We start from the raw sequence: 15,189 nt of genomic DNA on the forward strand, positions 1-15,189 counted from the left end.
GATAGATTGGTTTCCAACAATCTGGCTTAAGGTATGAGCTTCGACGATACCATTCTCATCCACGAGTTTACCCTTGGCGTTCTTGCCTGGCTTGCTCCAAGCCCAAGGTCGTTGTCACCGCTGCCCTAAACGGCAAGGCCAAAATGACCCCCCTGCCCACCTCCTGAACAGCTATACAAGTATTCAACGCCGAGCCAGCCTAGTTTCATCATCGCCAATCTTGTAATGGAAGGAATGTGCTCCTTGTCCAATCTCCAAGCCGTTGTTGCCGAGTGAGTCGCGGTGGGGTGTCTATGTGTGTGTATGTGCTCCTAGTCTTCCCATGTGGATTTTTCATACAAGGTAAACGTCCGTTCGCAGCATCCCGCTTCGTTGGCGTCGTGATATTCGTTATAAGCGTGAGTCGAATACGGACGGGATCACGGACAGTGAACGAACGCTGAGCCTTTGCTTTCTTAATAAAGAGCTTTGTCCCTCGATTTTTTTTAACTCGATATTATTTATATACGGATACGTAATGTTATTAAGAATAGACCTGCTATAAGCTGGGTGCGTTATGACATTACATATCTAATAAACGAGGTTAAGACTTATTATACCCGAATACGGTGGTAACATATCAGCTTAGTGCCTCTTCTAAATAGCAGGGAGCTTAAAGTCTAGCCGTTAGACATTCCCCCTCTATGCTCTGCTACTCGGGATATGAGAAAGGTTATTATCTTATTATATATAGATTAAAAAAGCGAGTTCCTAAGAGAAGCTATAATAGCGCCCCGTTACTTATAGTCTAATTATTCTCCCCGTTATCTATAGTCCTATTTATTATTATTTTTATTTAGTCACTTAAAGTCCTATTGTTCCCTATGTTACTTATAGTCCTATTAGTATCCCTATTTTTTATAGTCCTATCGTGCTCCCCTTTTCCCAAAGTCCTATTACTATCCCCGCCATCGACAGTCCTATTATTGGCCGTTATGCACAACCCTGTTATTAGTATGAGACGAATACGGGCGGGATCAAGGGAAATGAACGAACAACGAGCCTTTATCTCTCTAATCGAGAGTCTTCTCTCTTTCCTTTCTTTACTCCGACCACTACTGCAGCTGCGCCTTCCCTCGCTCATCAACGACGTCGGAGTATTCTGCCCTTGTTATGTGGGAGACACTGGTCGCTTGCCTTTCACCATGGCCGTGGCGCTCTTTTTATACTCCACGATGAGCAGGCAGCAGCTATCTTGTCGCTGTTCCGATCTCGAGATGTAGCCCATTGTGGACATGTCAATGAGGAAAAAGGGGTAGGATGATGACGGAATTTCAGAAAACAAGAGATATGATATTCTTCTATCAGACTGGAACACATGATGCCGAATTCGTCCACGCCCTAATGCGGATTATGTGATGAAGCCGAAATCTCGCTCGCCAAATAATGAGAAGAGACCCAAATCTAAACGCCATTCAAGAGCAATAGGTTCGCTGCCGCTACTCAAAATGACCCGGATGACAAAAAGCGCCAAATGTCGCAGACCAAACCAACCTCACCCGCTACCACTAGGAGAAGGGCCAAGGTCCATGGCCCCCTGAAATGAAGGATCGAGGCCTATGGTCGGATCTTGGGCCTGGCCCAGATCAAACCCGGGTGTAGCAGCACCAGCCATACCATCAGGCCAGTTCATCGTCATCGTCGTCCACAGGTCATGATAGATAGGCTGCCCATTCACCATCACAGGCGTCCCATTCGTCGCGGGAGAGACCAACCCATGCGTCCCGTCCCTATTCAGATCCTGATCCCAAATCGGGAAATACTGATCCAGACTCCCATCAAACATCGGACACCCGCGAATCGTCCGCGGCAGCTTATTCACCGGCGTCTCGATATTCGCGACGCGAGCCTCGTACTTGCGCTTGACGACGGAAAAGACAACTTTCCCCGCAGACAGGACGTCCATGGTGCTCTTGGTCGCGGGCGTCAGCGTCGGCGCCTCGCTGTTGGCGCACAGGCGCGCGAGGTACGAGTCGAACTGCAGCTGCTCGCGGGCGCGGGCGTGGTCCCACTCCGGGCAGAGCGGCATGGGGAAGGAGAGGCGGATGGCGAGGATGACGGCCTGGATGAAGCGGCCCCAGTCGATGGAGCTGAGCTCGACGAAGGCGGCGGCTGGGAGGTTGGTCATGAAGTCGAGGAGGGTGCGGAGGAGGGTGAGGCACTTGTCGAGGCGGTGGGCTGGGATCGGGGGCCCGAGGTCGCTGTCGCCTATTTTTGCTGTCGAGCGGAGGGTGTAGACTGGGCCGGCGAGGAGGAACATTTCGGTGAATAGGTTGGCTAGTGTAAGGGAGTCTGGGGACGGGTTGAGTTAGTATAAGGAAGGAGGGTTGTGCGTTGTTGGATGGGAGATGGAGACTGACTGATATCGCCGAGGCTGCTTGGTATCCTGCCTTGCCACTCCCTCAGCTGGCTCTCGAGCCCGAGAAACATGAAGTGAACCTGCTGCTTCGCCTGATCCCCTTGCGGTATACTCTTTGCGATGGCAGCCGATTCCTCGGTAATGTGAACCAGCCTAGCCAGCCACGCGAGCGTGTGATCGCCCTTGAGCGCAGAATTGTGCTCGAGCAGATCGCAGCAGGTGGCCGTCCATGATGTGTAGTCGAGGGCCAGGATCGCCATCTTGGCCCAGGCCATTGCGAACCTAGCATCGGTCAGAGTCGTGCGGCGAAAATACTGCAGGAAGGGCAGTACGTGCGCTGACACCAGGTAGTAGCAGGACACGTAGGCACGAATACCGTCCATTTGATCTGGCGCAGAGGACGATGACGAGGCCGTCCCGCCGCCGCCGGCAGGTGAGCCTGCGCCTTGGCTAGGTGGATGGTTCAGCTCGAGATCGTGGAGGATCTCGGCTGCCATGCGGACGTATTGGAAGGCTTGTTTGTTCTTTGGGCGGAGGTGGAAGGGGTACCTGAATTGTGTAAGGGGGTGTTTGCCTCAAAGGGGGGTCAGTCAGTTATAGCAAGCTCACCATGCCGTATAGATGAGCAACCCTTGGAGGAGCTCTAGCGTCCGCTCGCCACCGGCCACGAACTTGAGACCCAGAATCTTGCGAAACTCTTCGTCGTAGAGAGTGTGGCCCTGCAATGCACTGGTAGCAGACGCCGTCGAGAGGATGGCGAGAAGCATGAACGGTTTCGTCTTTGAAAGCGAAGTAACTGTGGCATCGGGCGGGAGTGCCACACAGGGAAAATGCTTGAGCATGACGCGGAAAGTTGATAGCAGCTTTTCTGCTGAATCCAGGTTGAACTGCGGTTTGAGACCGAAGCTCGATACCGAGACGGACGGGCCCGAGGACGGTGGAGACGAGATGGACGAGTGGGGACCGCTACCGGAGCCGGCGTCGAGGCCGAACATCATCTCTATGGACTCTAGGTCGGACTCTGGTGGTAGAAACTCGTCCACGTACTTGTCGTGCCGGGCGGCAAGGCTTTCGAGGTCGTCGGGCTCTTCCACTTGGGGCATCTCAAAGTCGATGCTGAACGTCTTTGAGGGTCCCGGTGGAGGAGGCGGCCTGGGTGCGTCTTGGTTTCTGTAGCATGTGAGTATGGTTGGTGAGGCGGTAGACTCATCTGAAGCTGAGAAATCACACAATAGCAGGTAATGGATACAAAGAAGGTGACGAGAGCTTACTGCTTAGATTGCCGTGGACGACGGGTCCTTGGACCGGTGCGGAAGATACATTCTCTCTTAAAGTCGAGACATCTGGATTGTTCGGGCGGCTGGTGAGCATACGGATGAATGGACTTATACGCCGGGACAGCTCGGGGGAGTACCGCCCGGAACTAGGGTGGCCACACACAACAAACCTTCGACATATTCCCAGCTGCACGCTGGTTTGGCACTTGACCTTGGCTGCCCTGCACGCTTCACAGGCATTGGTCACTCTCTGCCGCGGGTTGGCACCGGCGTCAGGATCGGTACCGGGCTCCATGATGTGTTGGCGACACGGAGTGACGGATCGGGGTGTATGGGGGTGCTCGGATATTCGGCCCGGAACAAGTGAAGTGACTAAATAGGCAAACAAGTGCCGAAGATGTTCGAAGAGAAGCTTGGCGGGGAGTGAGAGAGATGAAGACAAAGCGACTGATGCCTTCCCGTATCTGGACGAGCTGGGAGAGTATAGTTGGGATCCACTGCCCGCGAAGCTACACCAAGCAAAGGGAATGATGGTGGAGCTGAGATGAATGAGAGCGTTATCTGAGCAGCTCAGAGCTCAGCTTATGCCTTGGATGTCTTGCAGCTGAGCGAATGGGGGTTGGAAGTGAGTTGGGTGTAATTCCACAAGAACCATAATATTCGGCACATTGGGAATTTCGCGGGGCAGAGAGACATGGGTTGAGGAAAAGGGCGGCGAATGAGTTGAGCGAGTCCTCCGGCGACGTTCGGATGTTGTTGATTGGCCGGTGCCTTGGGGGAAGTTACATGCGTCAGGCTTAGGCGGCTCCGCTCTTAGGGCGGATTCCAGGGGTCTTTTGGAGTCTTTACCGAACCTAACTAGCTCTAGGTGCTTGAATGGCGGTGGCTGTGGCTTTGGCCTTGGTGCTGACGATAAGTTCCGAACCACTTCGGAGTCTTGGAGTGGCAGTGTGGCTTTCTGAAACGTCACTATGAGCCTCGTTAAACCACGCTCTGATACACTCATCTGGATTGGGAGGTTTGGTGGAATAGGTCATTGTTTTTTGAATGTAATAAATTGGAGCAAGTCGACCTCACGGACAGAATTCGCCTCGTCAACTGTCGTGCTGTCCATTGAGAGCTTTCAAAGGAGACATGCTGACGAGCGTCTCCTTATCGCTGTAAATCTTTGATATCAGGGTTGTTCCCCTTGAAGACGCGATCAAATGCGTCGTCAAGGCGCCACACGAATTTGGAGATATCGTTGACGTGATACCTGGTCTTCTCATCATTGTCATAGACCAAGTGCTCCCCCTGAGTGCCAAGGTCGATACCGAGTCCCTTCCAATTCGGGATGTGAACTCCCTCTCGATGGGCTTGGAAATCCGAGCTTGCGCAGCGGGACGAACAGTACACTATACTCTGTCCAAGTTGTTCCGCGCATTCTTCACAGATCACAGGTCCCTCGCCACTACCGCCCATCTCCTCGTCTTCCTCCTTGAGCTGGATGCATCCCTTGCCTGCCGCACAGCTGTGCGCCGTGTTCACGTGCTCATCCTGTATTATCTGTTAGCCTACCAACGTAGTCGCTGCAGTGATAGGGATTGACTTACATATGCCTCGTCGTAACACTTCTCCGAGTCGAAGACTGTCCTCTTAGTGAGGCTCAGCTCGGCAAAGATCAAACACAAAGGGCACGCGATGACCTCTGACGACACCTTGCCGGAGCAAGCGAGGCAAGGCGGAAGATCGTACAGTTCCTTGTTGACTTGCGGACCCTGAGGCGGAGGCTGCTGCCGCTTCTGAGCTTTCAGGAGCTTATCCTGCTCATGTGCCGCTTGCGCCCTCTTAAGCTCGTTCAGTGTCCGCTTGTGCCGGTCCATATTCCCAGCAGCGTTGGACCTCGCCGACTTGTCGGCCTGCATGGCCCCCATCACTTCGTCAATGGACGATCCGGACCGCAGCTTCTCAACGTACTTGCTGCATGATGCCGGAATCTCACCCGTGCTCGGGTCGCGGAAGAAGACGTCAATGAGGACATCAGTTGCCTTCTCTGGCGGAAGGTCGTCGAATTTCGGTGCTAATTCCTCCAAACCTGGAGAATTGCTGCCCCCTTTGCCGACGACTTTTCGGACATCCTCGATGAGAGCAGTGGTGGGTTTTTGCTCGTCGTACAATGCAGCCTGGAATTCCTCCTTGCCAATCGACGCCTCGGTGATCTGTCCTGCAACCGATTTAGGTAGAGTCTCGCGGTAGTGCCTCTGCTTTTCCTTGTCGATCCGAGCCTCGATGGACTTGAGATCTTCCGTAAAGTCTCTCAGCTTGGCGAATAAGCCGTCGAGATCACTCAAGAAGGCCTTGTTGTCGGAGAACCACTCATCCTTGGAATCGGCATATCTACTTCTCATCGTTTCCACAACCTCCCCGTAACAGTCTTTGCAGTGCGCAACGTGGGCCTTGCTGTGCTCCTCCGCGCACTTGACCTTCAACTTTTCGATGGATTCGGCCTCATTTCTCTGCTGTTTCCGCTTGGTCTGCAAGACCCTCTGCTGGATCTGGCTCTTGCTCATACTGGCTTTGTTCCTGTGGTTGTCGTAGGCAACGAAAGATGTTGGCGGAGAAAAGAGTATCTGAGGATTTCGTCCTCTCAAGAGTGATTCTTCAATGAGAGTAGGAGATAATACCAATGAGATGCAATATCCTTCGTTTGATGAACCCTTTGCTTATGTTGAGATGTAAAGTAGTTGAAGGAGACTGGGAAGTCCGTGGTTGAGTTGGAAAGGAGTGGGTCCTCAAGGTGAAGGCAGCTCAAGCGCGCACGTCCCTTCCAGCCAGCTTTATTCGGTGAACGTCTGCCGAGCTTCAGCCGGCGCATCCATGGAAGACAGTCCAGTGCGTTGAGGCTTTACAATCTTGTAAACACCATCCACATTCTTCTTCAGCAACACAAGACAACATGGTATATTGACATCCCCGTTGAAACTCGAGAACCATCTAACAGGATTCATGTATAGGCCGACAAACTCCGCAACCAGCAAGAACTCGAGCGCCTCCAGGCCAAGTACGTTGGCACCGGACACCCCGATACGACGAGTTGGGAGTGGAAGACCAATATCTACCGCGACACCTACTCATCCATCGCCGGCCACCCACCTATGCTGTCGTACATGGCCTTGGCTGAGAACGAGCCTACACAGCTTCTGCGCGCGAGGTTAATCAGGGTATGTTGAAGCCTAATTCTAGATGGTTCGAGACGTGCTTTCTAACTGCTCATAGAAAATGATGCAACCTGCCGGTCCACCACCACAACGCGAAGATTAACGACCAGCGACGACTATCGAGGCATGGTTCTTGAAAAAGATATAGGATTACAAGAGACTGGCGTTGGGGTCATTGTGTTTAGGAACCAGTAATGGAGGGTTAAACACCCTCAAAAATCCATTTGCCAATTTTGGCCGTTCATAACGCATACGCTCGGAATGCTTGCTACTTCTTGGGTATCCCGTTCCACCGAAATTTGCCTCACTAATCATGGACATCCTCTCCGTCTTTACGCCGCTACACCACCTCAATGCGAGGGCCCAGCTTCAGCCTGTGACATATCCACATCCCCATCCCCATCCTCAGCCGGGCGAATCCCAAAACTCGCCCCAATCTTCTTCTCCAGGTCCGCATCAGCCTGGTCGGCCCAGACAGAACGCACCATGCCCGCCGCTCCCTCGGCACCAATCTCCTCGAGCCCGCGCGGGCCAATGAGCCACGTAATGTCCTCACTGCCGTCCTGCGCCTGCGTCCCCGCGTTCTTCTGCACTTTGCGCACGACGTAGCCCTGCGTCTGCATACGCTTCAGTACGTCCTCCGTCTTCTCCACCGCCACGTTCGCCTCGGCGTTGAGGCGGTTCAGATGCCGCCGTAGCTTCTGCTCAGACAGCTCGCCGCCGCTAAGGAAGATGATGGTCACGATCATGGTGTAGAAGCCCACATACGATGCTTCGGCGTCGGTGCTCGGCGCTTTTGAGGGGGCGAGGATGGTCGGGGAGCGGTATTGGGAGGGGAGGGTCGAGGATAGGACGTAGACGCCTGAGCTGCTTTTTGCTTGGGAGCCGGACTTTAATGCTGCGCGGTGTTAGCGGGGGATGCCAAGTGACGTCGTGTCGTAGATGACACTTGCCTTGTCGCTTCTCCGCCATTGTGAACTTTTCCCTCACTGCGAGTTCTCGCAGCTCCATGCCCCAGACGAGGCGGAGCTGTTGTTGCGCTAGGTCGAATACTTTCCTAAATGCTCTACCCTGATCTCCGAGTACTGAAGCGACCGTCAGTAATGCTCACAGTGCTACGAGCCCATCGTGTCTTCGTACCTCGCTCCTTGATACCGTCTCGACGGATAGGCGTTCGCGAAAATTCGCAGGCCAGCGCATATCGCACCAGTTTCTTCGAGAGTTGGTCCTCTGCGCTCGCTTCGGCGTCCACAGCACCATTTTCAGATCCTTCTTCTTCAGCAGATTCGTCATTATTGCGCCTTTGTCTCGGGTGTCTTGGTTCCTCGTCTGAGTCTTCGTCGTCGACCTGGGTGCTGTTAGTCTCTGGTGCGAGCCTTGAGGATTTAGCGCGGGGCATACGGGTCGTCTCCTCCTTTGTGAGGGAGGCATGTTGGCTCTGAATGGAACGAAGGTGCTCCAATGCTGACAACGGAATCTTCACAATGCGGATTCTCAATTCAGTTTTAGAAGAAACCCAAAGCGTAGGCCATTCGACTGTACTGGTAGGTAAAATTCGGTGAACTTGCAATCTGACGCGACTGGACGCGGTCTTCGCGGTGCCACTTCAGGCCCTTCGCACCTGCAGGTTCGCGCCACGTTATCTTATCTCTTATCTTATCGCACCCAGCTCCCGTCGCAAAAATTTGGGAGCTCTGGTCTGAGTGACATGGCTGTATGTTCGCAAAGGCATGTGAATGCTCGTACAGCGTTATTCTGTATTTCTTTCTTTCAAATGATTTCGCGAGTAGTGTTTGCTCGTGGTGTATGCCTGCGATGCCAATTACGAATCCTCGACCGACCGAGAGCTCATAGCTCACTCCGAATCGCCCCTTTTCGAAACCAGCTCCTCGAGCGACGGACGTATAGTTCCGAATCAGCATGGGAGCGCCTTACCAGAATCTCAGAAGGGAGGGATGAAGAACCGCCAAGCAGGCAGGTGCCTGAGAAGGACGTCTCATCTAAGAAAGACCAGCCTTCTCAAATGTCACCCAAAATAGTAGAAGGAGATGGCGCATCGATCGAAACCGAACCGGAAGCTCCCACCTTGTCCCGTGGGCCAACGAAGCGAAGCGGCCCTCTCTTGACAAGATACTACATCGGCGAAGACCCCCTCGACCGAGTCTCAAGGCGTCGCGTTGGAAATCGTAGTGTGTACCTCCAATCTGAGGCACTGGACGTTGATATGCTGGGAGAAAAGGCACAAGCGATTGTCATGCGCGACATGAGACGCAGCCACCGGAATATTAAGCAATTGCCCGTTGAAGAGCTCATTCCCGAGGCATTCGACATCAGCCAGAGCCTAGCATCTGAAGATAAGGATTTGACGATGGAGGAGGCGCTGTCGAACCTTGAAGAGATCCGGCCCTCCGATCCCATTGTCTCGTACGATGACTTTTATACGCTGCTTGATGTGCTTATCAATGGCTTCACAGTTGCCCAACTCAGGGCATATGTAAGCCGTGCGAACGCGAGAGCTGCTACTACGCCCAAGGAGAAGACGAAGCAGCTCTACGATTCTGTAGAAGTGTTGACGCCCTGGACCCCCGTGGCAAGCGTCGAAATCGACGGCTCGGCCAAGGAGAGGCTGGGATTGACTCTCATGCTGGAGGCCTGGCGCTTGACCATGAGAGAGATTGTCGACGGCCAAGGTTATTTGAGTGGGCGGATTGATGAGCGGTTCTTTGCGCTACTTACGAGTGAGTAATGCGACCCAGCTACGGCAGTGCTGTCTAACATGCAAATAGACCAAGAACAGCGACTGGATGCCATCAGGGAGGCTTATCTCGATCCAGGCGAAACCATTGACATCTCGGATTCGATATTAAAGATTAACGCCACCAAGGCCAAGACACAGGCAATTCTTCAGAGGCTGGACGAAGCTACCAAATCCATCATTGTGAAGAACTTCAAAGCCGATTGGCTTGCTAATAGCGAGTTCGACGGGAAGTTACTCTGGAACTTGGGTCAGCTCACCAATACTTTCATCGACCGTAAAAAGCGTAAAGAGGTGCGTCCAACTCGTCGTATTGCAGTTATGGCTACAACTAACAGCCGAGCAGATTGAGGTGTCGTGGATCAAACACGGGAACACTGAAGTCGCCTTTGGCGAACAGGTAGACCAAGACGAAACGGGTGAACAACTGGGCCATATTGTTCAGCGTCTGCTACATTCCGCCCTCTTCCCGAGAGAACAGTCCATCGCCCTGAAACATGAGTCCAATGTGAAGAAGGCAAGACTTGTCGCCGAGCCTCGCGGCAACGAGAAGCTCTCGTGGAAGGAGAGGCTTACACAGTGGTCTCGATGGGTGAAGCAAGCCGGCCGAGAAAATTCAACCGACAAGGCGTTCACCATCACGGAGGGCGATGTTTTGCCTTTGCCTCTGACCACCGAGGCCCCGGCTCTGGATTCAGATGCTCCTTGGAGCAAGCCGTACGTCTCGACAACCGCTTCCTTTGGCCAAATACTCCACAAGTATGATGAAGGAAGTTTCTCAATCGCCAAGGCAGCCAAAACCAAGAACCACATCTTCTCACCTAGCTCTCCGCCTCCCGCAGGTCTCACACCCATCGTGGAGTCAGTCACCTCTGCGAATCCGGAAACCCCCATCATAACTACCCTCCTCCTCCATTTCCGGCCTCACCCCTCCATGGCCACGGAAACGGCCCACGACCTTCCCGACCTCCTTGAACTCCACCTGACCGTTCCGGACGACCTACCCGAAGGCCCCCTGGCGTGGGACGCCACTCCTAAGCGCCTCGTCGCTACCCTTAGCCAGACCTTTACCGACGTCGCGTACCCCTCCGAACCCGTCGACCTGCGGCTCTCGCAGCCGTTGGTGTCCACCATGTCACCAGAGGCCCTCAATACGTCTGCGTTCCGCGAGTACATTGAGGCCGCGAAGCTGGATCTCCTCGAAGGACGCCTGCGCCCGCCGCCCGAGGTCGAGCTGTCGGGTCTTCCCTTCGCCAAGGATGACGGCAGCGTATCCGGGCCCGTAAAGTACATGTTTGCCGGTCTCGAGATGCGCAGGACTCTCGAGGTGGGCTACGAGGGTCACAAGATCCAGTTGGCGAGTATCGAGGCCGGTCTGCACGGCGGTCGCCGCTCTCAGATGAACTTTGAGGCTGTGCCACCACCTGCCGACGCGAGCTTGTCAAAATACGAACAGAAGGCCTACGCGAGGAAGTACCTCGATATCGCGGAGGACTTTGTGAGAGGCGGTGTTGTGAAGTGGATCGGAGAGAGGGATCTTGCGAGAGAATTCAAGGAAGTTGAAGGCACGACAGCGGCGGCAGTCGAGGAGATTGAGGTTGCGGAGGCTGGAGAGGAGCAGACTGTTGGTGAGAGTGAGCTTGATATTCCTGCGGAGCGGCTAGAAGCTGCAGAGGGGACAGCGGCAGAGGATGGGAAAGCTGAGACTCCTGTGGACAACAATGTTGAAGCATCGGCCAACGAGGACGTTGAGACTGAGACTTCTGTGGGCGGCGAGGCTGAGACGCCAAAAAAGGATGACTTGTAAAATCATGTACCAAATAATTGTAGATCAACTGTACTATCGCTGATGTATAAAAAGCCTAATCACTTGAAGCTTGTATGACCGAAAGTTAGGCACAGTTTACTAAAGACGCGGTGAGGGCGGTCTTTGGGGAAGGTGAAGGCGCGAATGCCTTCCTTTCTGAGTATCAGTAATTAGCTTTGGGAGGCAGAAGCTCGCCTTGAAACTTTTCTGTCAGCCTAACTACTCAGTATTGCCCAGTGAAGGCATCAGTGACTCGAGAGAGTTGCGGCTCAGAACAGATAAAGACAATGATTGAAGTGAGCATCGTTCAGCATTTATGGTGGGACAGGCAAGGCCCATATTCAGGTCCACAGTATCACGGTGGCATGCGGAGAAGCAAACGAAAGCCTCGGGACCGGGCCGCCATACTTGGGCTAAGTACACGGTGGAAAGCCTCACTGGCACCACGACAGGAGAATAGACTTGCCATGATCAGTCAGGCACTTTAACTGCATGGGACCCGTCTCTGATTAGAGGTTACTTAGAGCTATAAAGATTACATCACGAGAACCTCATGTCACAGCATTTTGGAACGTTGTTTTTTTTTAACTTGGGAATCACTTCTAGGACTCTATTTTTGTGCTACTAGGCACGTATCATGAGAAGCTTTTTTGACGTAGAATCATCCGGTCCAACCTTCCTCTCGATATTCGTGCTTTCCGCCATATCATAATGTCCTCATGCCACGCAAAGGGAATTCGTAAAGCCGTAGAAGTGAGTGAGCCACAGCGAGGCCGTGGGCGAACTCAGCAACCAACCCTGGTGAGTTAGATCGCTTATTTCTTGCCAGCCTTAGCAGCGGACTTGGTGACCTGGTGATGATGATGTTAGTTGATGAAGAGAGATGAGAGTAAGATGGGTTGGATGAGCGTACCTTGCCAGCGTTGCCAGCGGACTTCTCGACGGACTTGATGACACCGACGGCGACAGTCTGGCGCATGTCACGGACGGCGAAACGTCCCAGAGGGGGGTAGTCGGTGAAGGCCTCAACGCACATGGGCTTGGAGGGAACCATCTTGACGATGGCGGCGTCACCAGACTTGATGAACTTGGGGTTGTTCTCAACAGACTTGCCGGTACGTCTGTCAATCTTCTCGAGGATCTCGGAGAACTTGCAGGCAATGTGGGCAGTGTGGCAGTCGAGAACCGGGGCGTATCCAGCACCGACCTGACCGGGGTGGTTAAGGACGATGACCTGGGCGTTGAAGGAAGCGGCACCCAGAGGGGGGTCGTTCTTGGAGTCACCGGCGACGTTGCCACGGCGGATATCCTTGACGGAGACGTTCTTCACGTTGAAACCAACGTTGTCACCGGGGAGACCCTCAGTAAGCTGCTCGTGGTGCATCTCGACGGACTTGACTTCAGTGGTGACGTTGGCAGGGGCGAAGGTGACGACCATGCCGGGCTTGAGGACACCAGTCTCGATACGGCCGACGGGCACTGTTCCAATACCACCGATCTTGTAGACATCCTGGAGGGGAAGACGGAGGGGCTTGTCGGTGGGACGCTTGGGGGTGTCGATGGCGTCAATGGCCTCAAGGAGGGTCTTGCCGGTGGACTTGCCAGCCTTGGTCTCCTTCTCCCAGCCCTTGTACCAGGGAGCGTTGGTGGTGGGGGCAAGCATGTTGTCGCCGTGGAAGCCGGAGATGGGGACGAAGGCAACGGTCTTGGGGTTGTAGCCGACCTTCTTGATGAAACCGGAGGTCTCCTTGATGATCTCCTCGTAACGGGCCTCGGACCACTTGGTGGTGTCCATCTTGTTGATGGCGACGATGAGCTGCTTGACACCGAGGGTGTAGGCGAGCAGAGCGTGCTCACGGGTCTGGCCATCCTTGGAGATACCAGCCTCGAACTCACCAACACCGGCAGCGATAATGAGAATAGCGCAGTCGGCCTGGGAGGTACCGGTGATCATGTTCTTGATGAAATCACGGTGACCGGGAGCGTCTATTTAGTCGAGGTTAGCGACTGAAGGCGAAAAATTAAACTTGATCTCGCTCATCGAAGAACGGCATGCGCTCCTCGAAATGAGAGATATTATGTTCAAGTTGAACTTACCAATGACGGTGACATAGTACTTGGGAGTCTCGAACTTCCAGAGGGCAATGTCGATGGTGATACCACGCTCACGCTCGGCCTTGAGCTTGTCAAGAACCCACGCGTACTTGAAGGAACCCTTGCCCTATGAGGGAGTTAGCAAACCAAAAAATGACACCATTGGACAAGGTGTTACTAACGAGCTCGGCAGCCTCCTTCTCGAACTTCTCGATGGTACGCTTGTCGATACCACCGCACTGGTAGATCAAGTGACCAGTGGTGGTCGACTTGCCGGAATCGACGTGGCCGATAACGACGACGTTGATGTGGTTCTTCTCTTCCTTACCCATTTTGGCGGTGGGATGTGATCGAGTTGTGTGTTTGAAAGGTAAAAGCTGCAAAGGCGTCGAGTCAGCGATGATTCTCGCGATGATGTGGTTGATGTATGGAAGGAGTGGGTGAGTGAGGCAAGATGAATACTTACTGCACAGGTGATCCGTAAATTTGGATTCGGTATGTACGACGAAGAGCAGAAGAAGGAGGGAAAAGCTTTGCTTTGGTGGGCGAGCGAGGCTTTTGTATGTTTGTGAGTGGAAAAGTTGGGTGGTGGAGTGGGAGTGTGAGAGGGTCGAAGTGGGTTGAGTAGAGGTGGGAGGGGGAGTGGGCTAGTCCGCCAAAGTCTGCAGGGATGGAAAGGCAGGAAGGTGGGGTCAAAGGCTCTTGCCTGAACGAATTGCCCTAAGGTAGAATTTTTCACTCACAGGCTCAGTTTTTTTGTGGTTGGTTGGGTGGTTGTTGTTTATTCCAACTGTACATAGTAGATGGCTTCTTAGCAGATCGTGGCTCACGGACAAGTAGCGCATTGTACCTTGGTTCAGTCTCGCCACGGCACGAACTAAGCGGGGCCGCTCCAGGCAGGTACGTATCGTATCACCCCTCCTTTAGCCTCTCCTTCCTGCGCCTAAGGCATGCGACGGGCGGTAAAGCTCATCGTCGCTATCCATGATTATATCGTTCCAGCTGACTAGACGATTTCTGATATTCATTCCTACCAACAGAATCGCTATTCTTGACTTTGTTTCATTGTCTTAAGACTTCATAAGAGCATATTCTACATTTATCCAGCTCTTGTTGCTGTCCCAGGCGTTGAGGCAACAGGATGGATGGCATGTTGATGTCACAGGTAAGGGGGCATGGAGGGGCACTCTGCAGCTCTCACCGCGCTCTCTGTGTCGCGGGGGGCGCTGCAAACGATCCTGGCCTATCGACCCCACCGTGGAAGCTCCAGGCCTCATTGTTGCAGATCCCAGTGATGTCAATTCGTCGAATCGCCAGCCCAGCTAAAGTAATGAACAATAACAAACGCATTCATCACGATCAAATTTTCCCTCGGGCACTAGCTAGCCGCCTTCTCTTTGGGAAGGCAAGGAGGGGCAATATGGACCTGCCTGAGTCTTTCCCCTCGTTGTCGGGCCACTTCATCTTTTTTTCATCGTCGGAGTCCACCTTAAAGCAGACCATCGGCCGCGTCTCAAGTGAGAGGTGCCTCTCTCTTTTCGTCCCATCCACACGCATATCTCACCGGCCAGACACAGACAGACACACAGCGCCGTTTGGCACACACACACAAAAATTTTCACCAGAGGGAGCGCTTTGTTCCGAGTGACCTCGATCTACTT

General features: G+C 53.5%; 6 protein-coding genes across 6 annotated transcripts; 2 read left to right on the forward strand and 4 right to left on the reverse strand.

Moving 5' to 3' along the window:
• Window positions 1-1,534: 1,534 nt before the first annotated feature.
• CPAR01_10442 (uncharacterized protein) lies at window positions 1,535-3,970 on the reverse strand (the record flags this gene model as incomplete). Its single annotated transcript, XM_060494703.1, has 4 exons — window positions 1,535-2,331; window positions 2,400-2,947; window positions 3,008-3,568; window positions 3,846-3,970. The coding sequence occupies 4 exons, from the start codon at window positions 3,968-3,970 to the stop codon at window positions 1,535-1,537; spliced, it is 2,031 nt and encodes a 676-aa protein (XP_060346885.1).
• An 857-nt stretch (window positions 3,971-4,827) lies between these two features.
• On the reverse strand, window positions 4,828-6,224 carry CPAR01_10443 (uncharacterized protein; the record flags this gene model as incomplete). Its single annotated transcript, XM_060494704.1, has 2 exons — window positions 4,828-5,211; window positions 5,268-6,224. The coding sequence occupies 2 exons, from the start codon at window positions 6,222-6,224 to the stop codon at window positions 4,828-4,830; spliced, it is 1,341 nt and encodes a 446-aa protein (XP_060346886.1).
• Window positions 6,225-6,511: 287 nt separating this feature from the next.
• On the forward strand, window positions 6,512-6,975 carry CPAR01_10444 (splicing factor 3B subunit 10; the record flags this gene model as incomplete). The annotated part of the gene is made up of 3 exons (XM_060494705.1): window positions 6,512-6,613; window positions 6,669-6,875; window positions 6,931-6,975. Coding segments are annotated over 3 exons (354 nt in total), but the record flags the coding sequence as incomplete, so codon positions are not given.
• A 247-nt stretch (window positions 6,976-7,222) lies between these two features.
• CPAR01_10445 (MAGE family protein) lies at window positions 7,223-8,303 on the reverse strand (the record flags this gene model as incomplete). Its single annotated transcript, XM_060494706.1, has 4 exons — window positions 7,223-7,770; window positions 7,820-7,957; window positions 8,013-8,220; window positions 8,274-8,303. The coding sequence occupies 4 exons, from the start codon at window positions 8,301-8,303 to the stop codon at window positions 7,223-7,225; spliced, it is 924 nt and encodes a 307-aa protein (XP_060346888.1).
• Window positions 8,304-8,646: 343 nt separating this feature from the next.
• Window positions 8,647-11,434, forward strand: CPAR01_10446 (uncharacterized protein; the record flags this gene model as incomplete). Its single annotated transcript, XM_060494707.1, has 3 exons — window positions 8,647-9,610; window positions 9,659-9,921; window positions 9,974-11,434. The coding sequence occupies 3 exons, from the start codon at window positions 8,647-8,649 to the stop codon at window positions 11,432-11,434; spliced, it is 2,688 nt and encodes an 895-aa protein (XP_060346889.1).
• Window positions 11,435-12,249: 815 nt separating this feature from the next.
• CPAR01_10447 (translation elongation factor EF-1 alpha) lies at window positions 12,250-13,860 on the reverse strand (the record flags this gene model as incomplete). Its single annotated transcript, XM_060494708.1, has 4 exons — window positions 12,250-12,285; window positions 12,348-13,420; window positions 13,532-13,655; window positions 13,711-13,860. The coding sequence occupies 4 exons, from the start codon at window positions 13,858-13,860 to the stop codon at window positions 12,250-12,252; spliced, it is 1,383 nt and encodes a 460-aa protein (XP_060346890.1).
• Window positions 13,861-15,189: the final 1,329 nt, after the last annotated feature.

This window comes from Colletotrichum paranaense, assembly GCF_030867605.1.
Source record: "Colletotrichum paranaense strain IMI 384185 chromosome Unknown Scaffold_8.1, whole genome shotgun sequence".
NCBI classification, from domain to species: domain Eukaryota; kingdom Fungi; phylum Ascomycota; class Sordariomycetes; order Glomerellales; family Glomerellaceae; genus Colletotrichum; species Colletotrichum paranaense.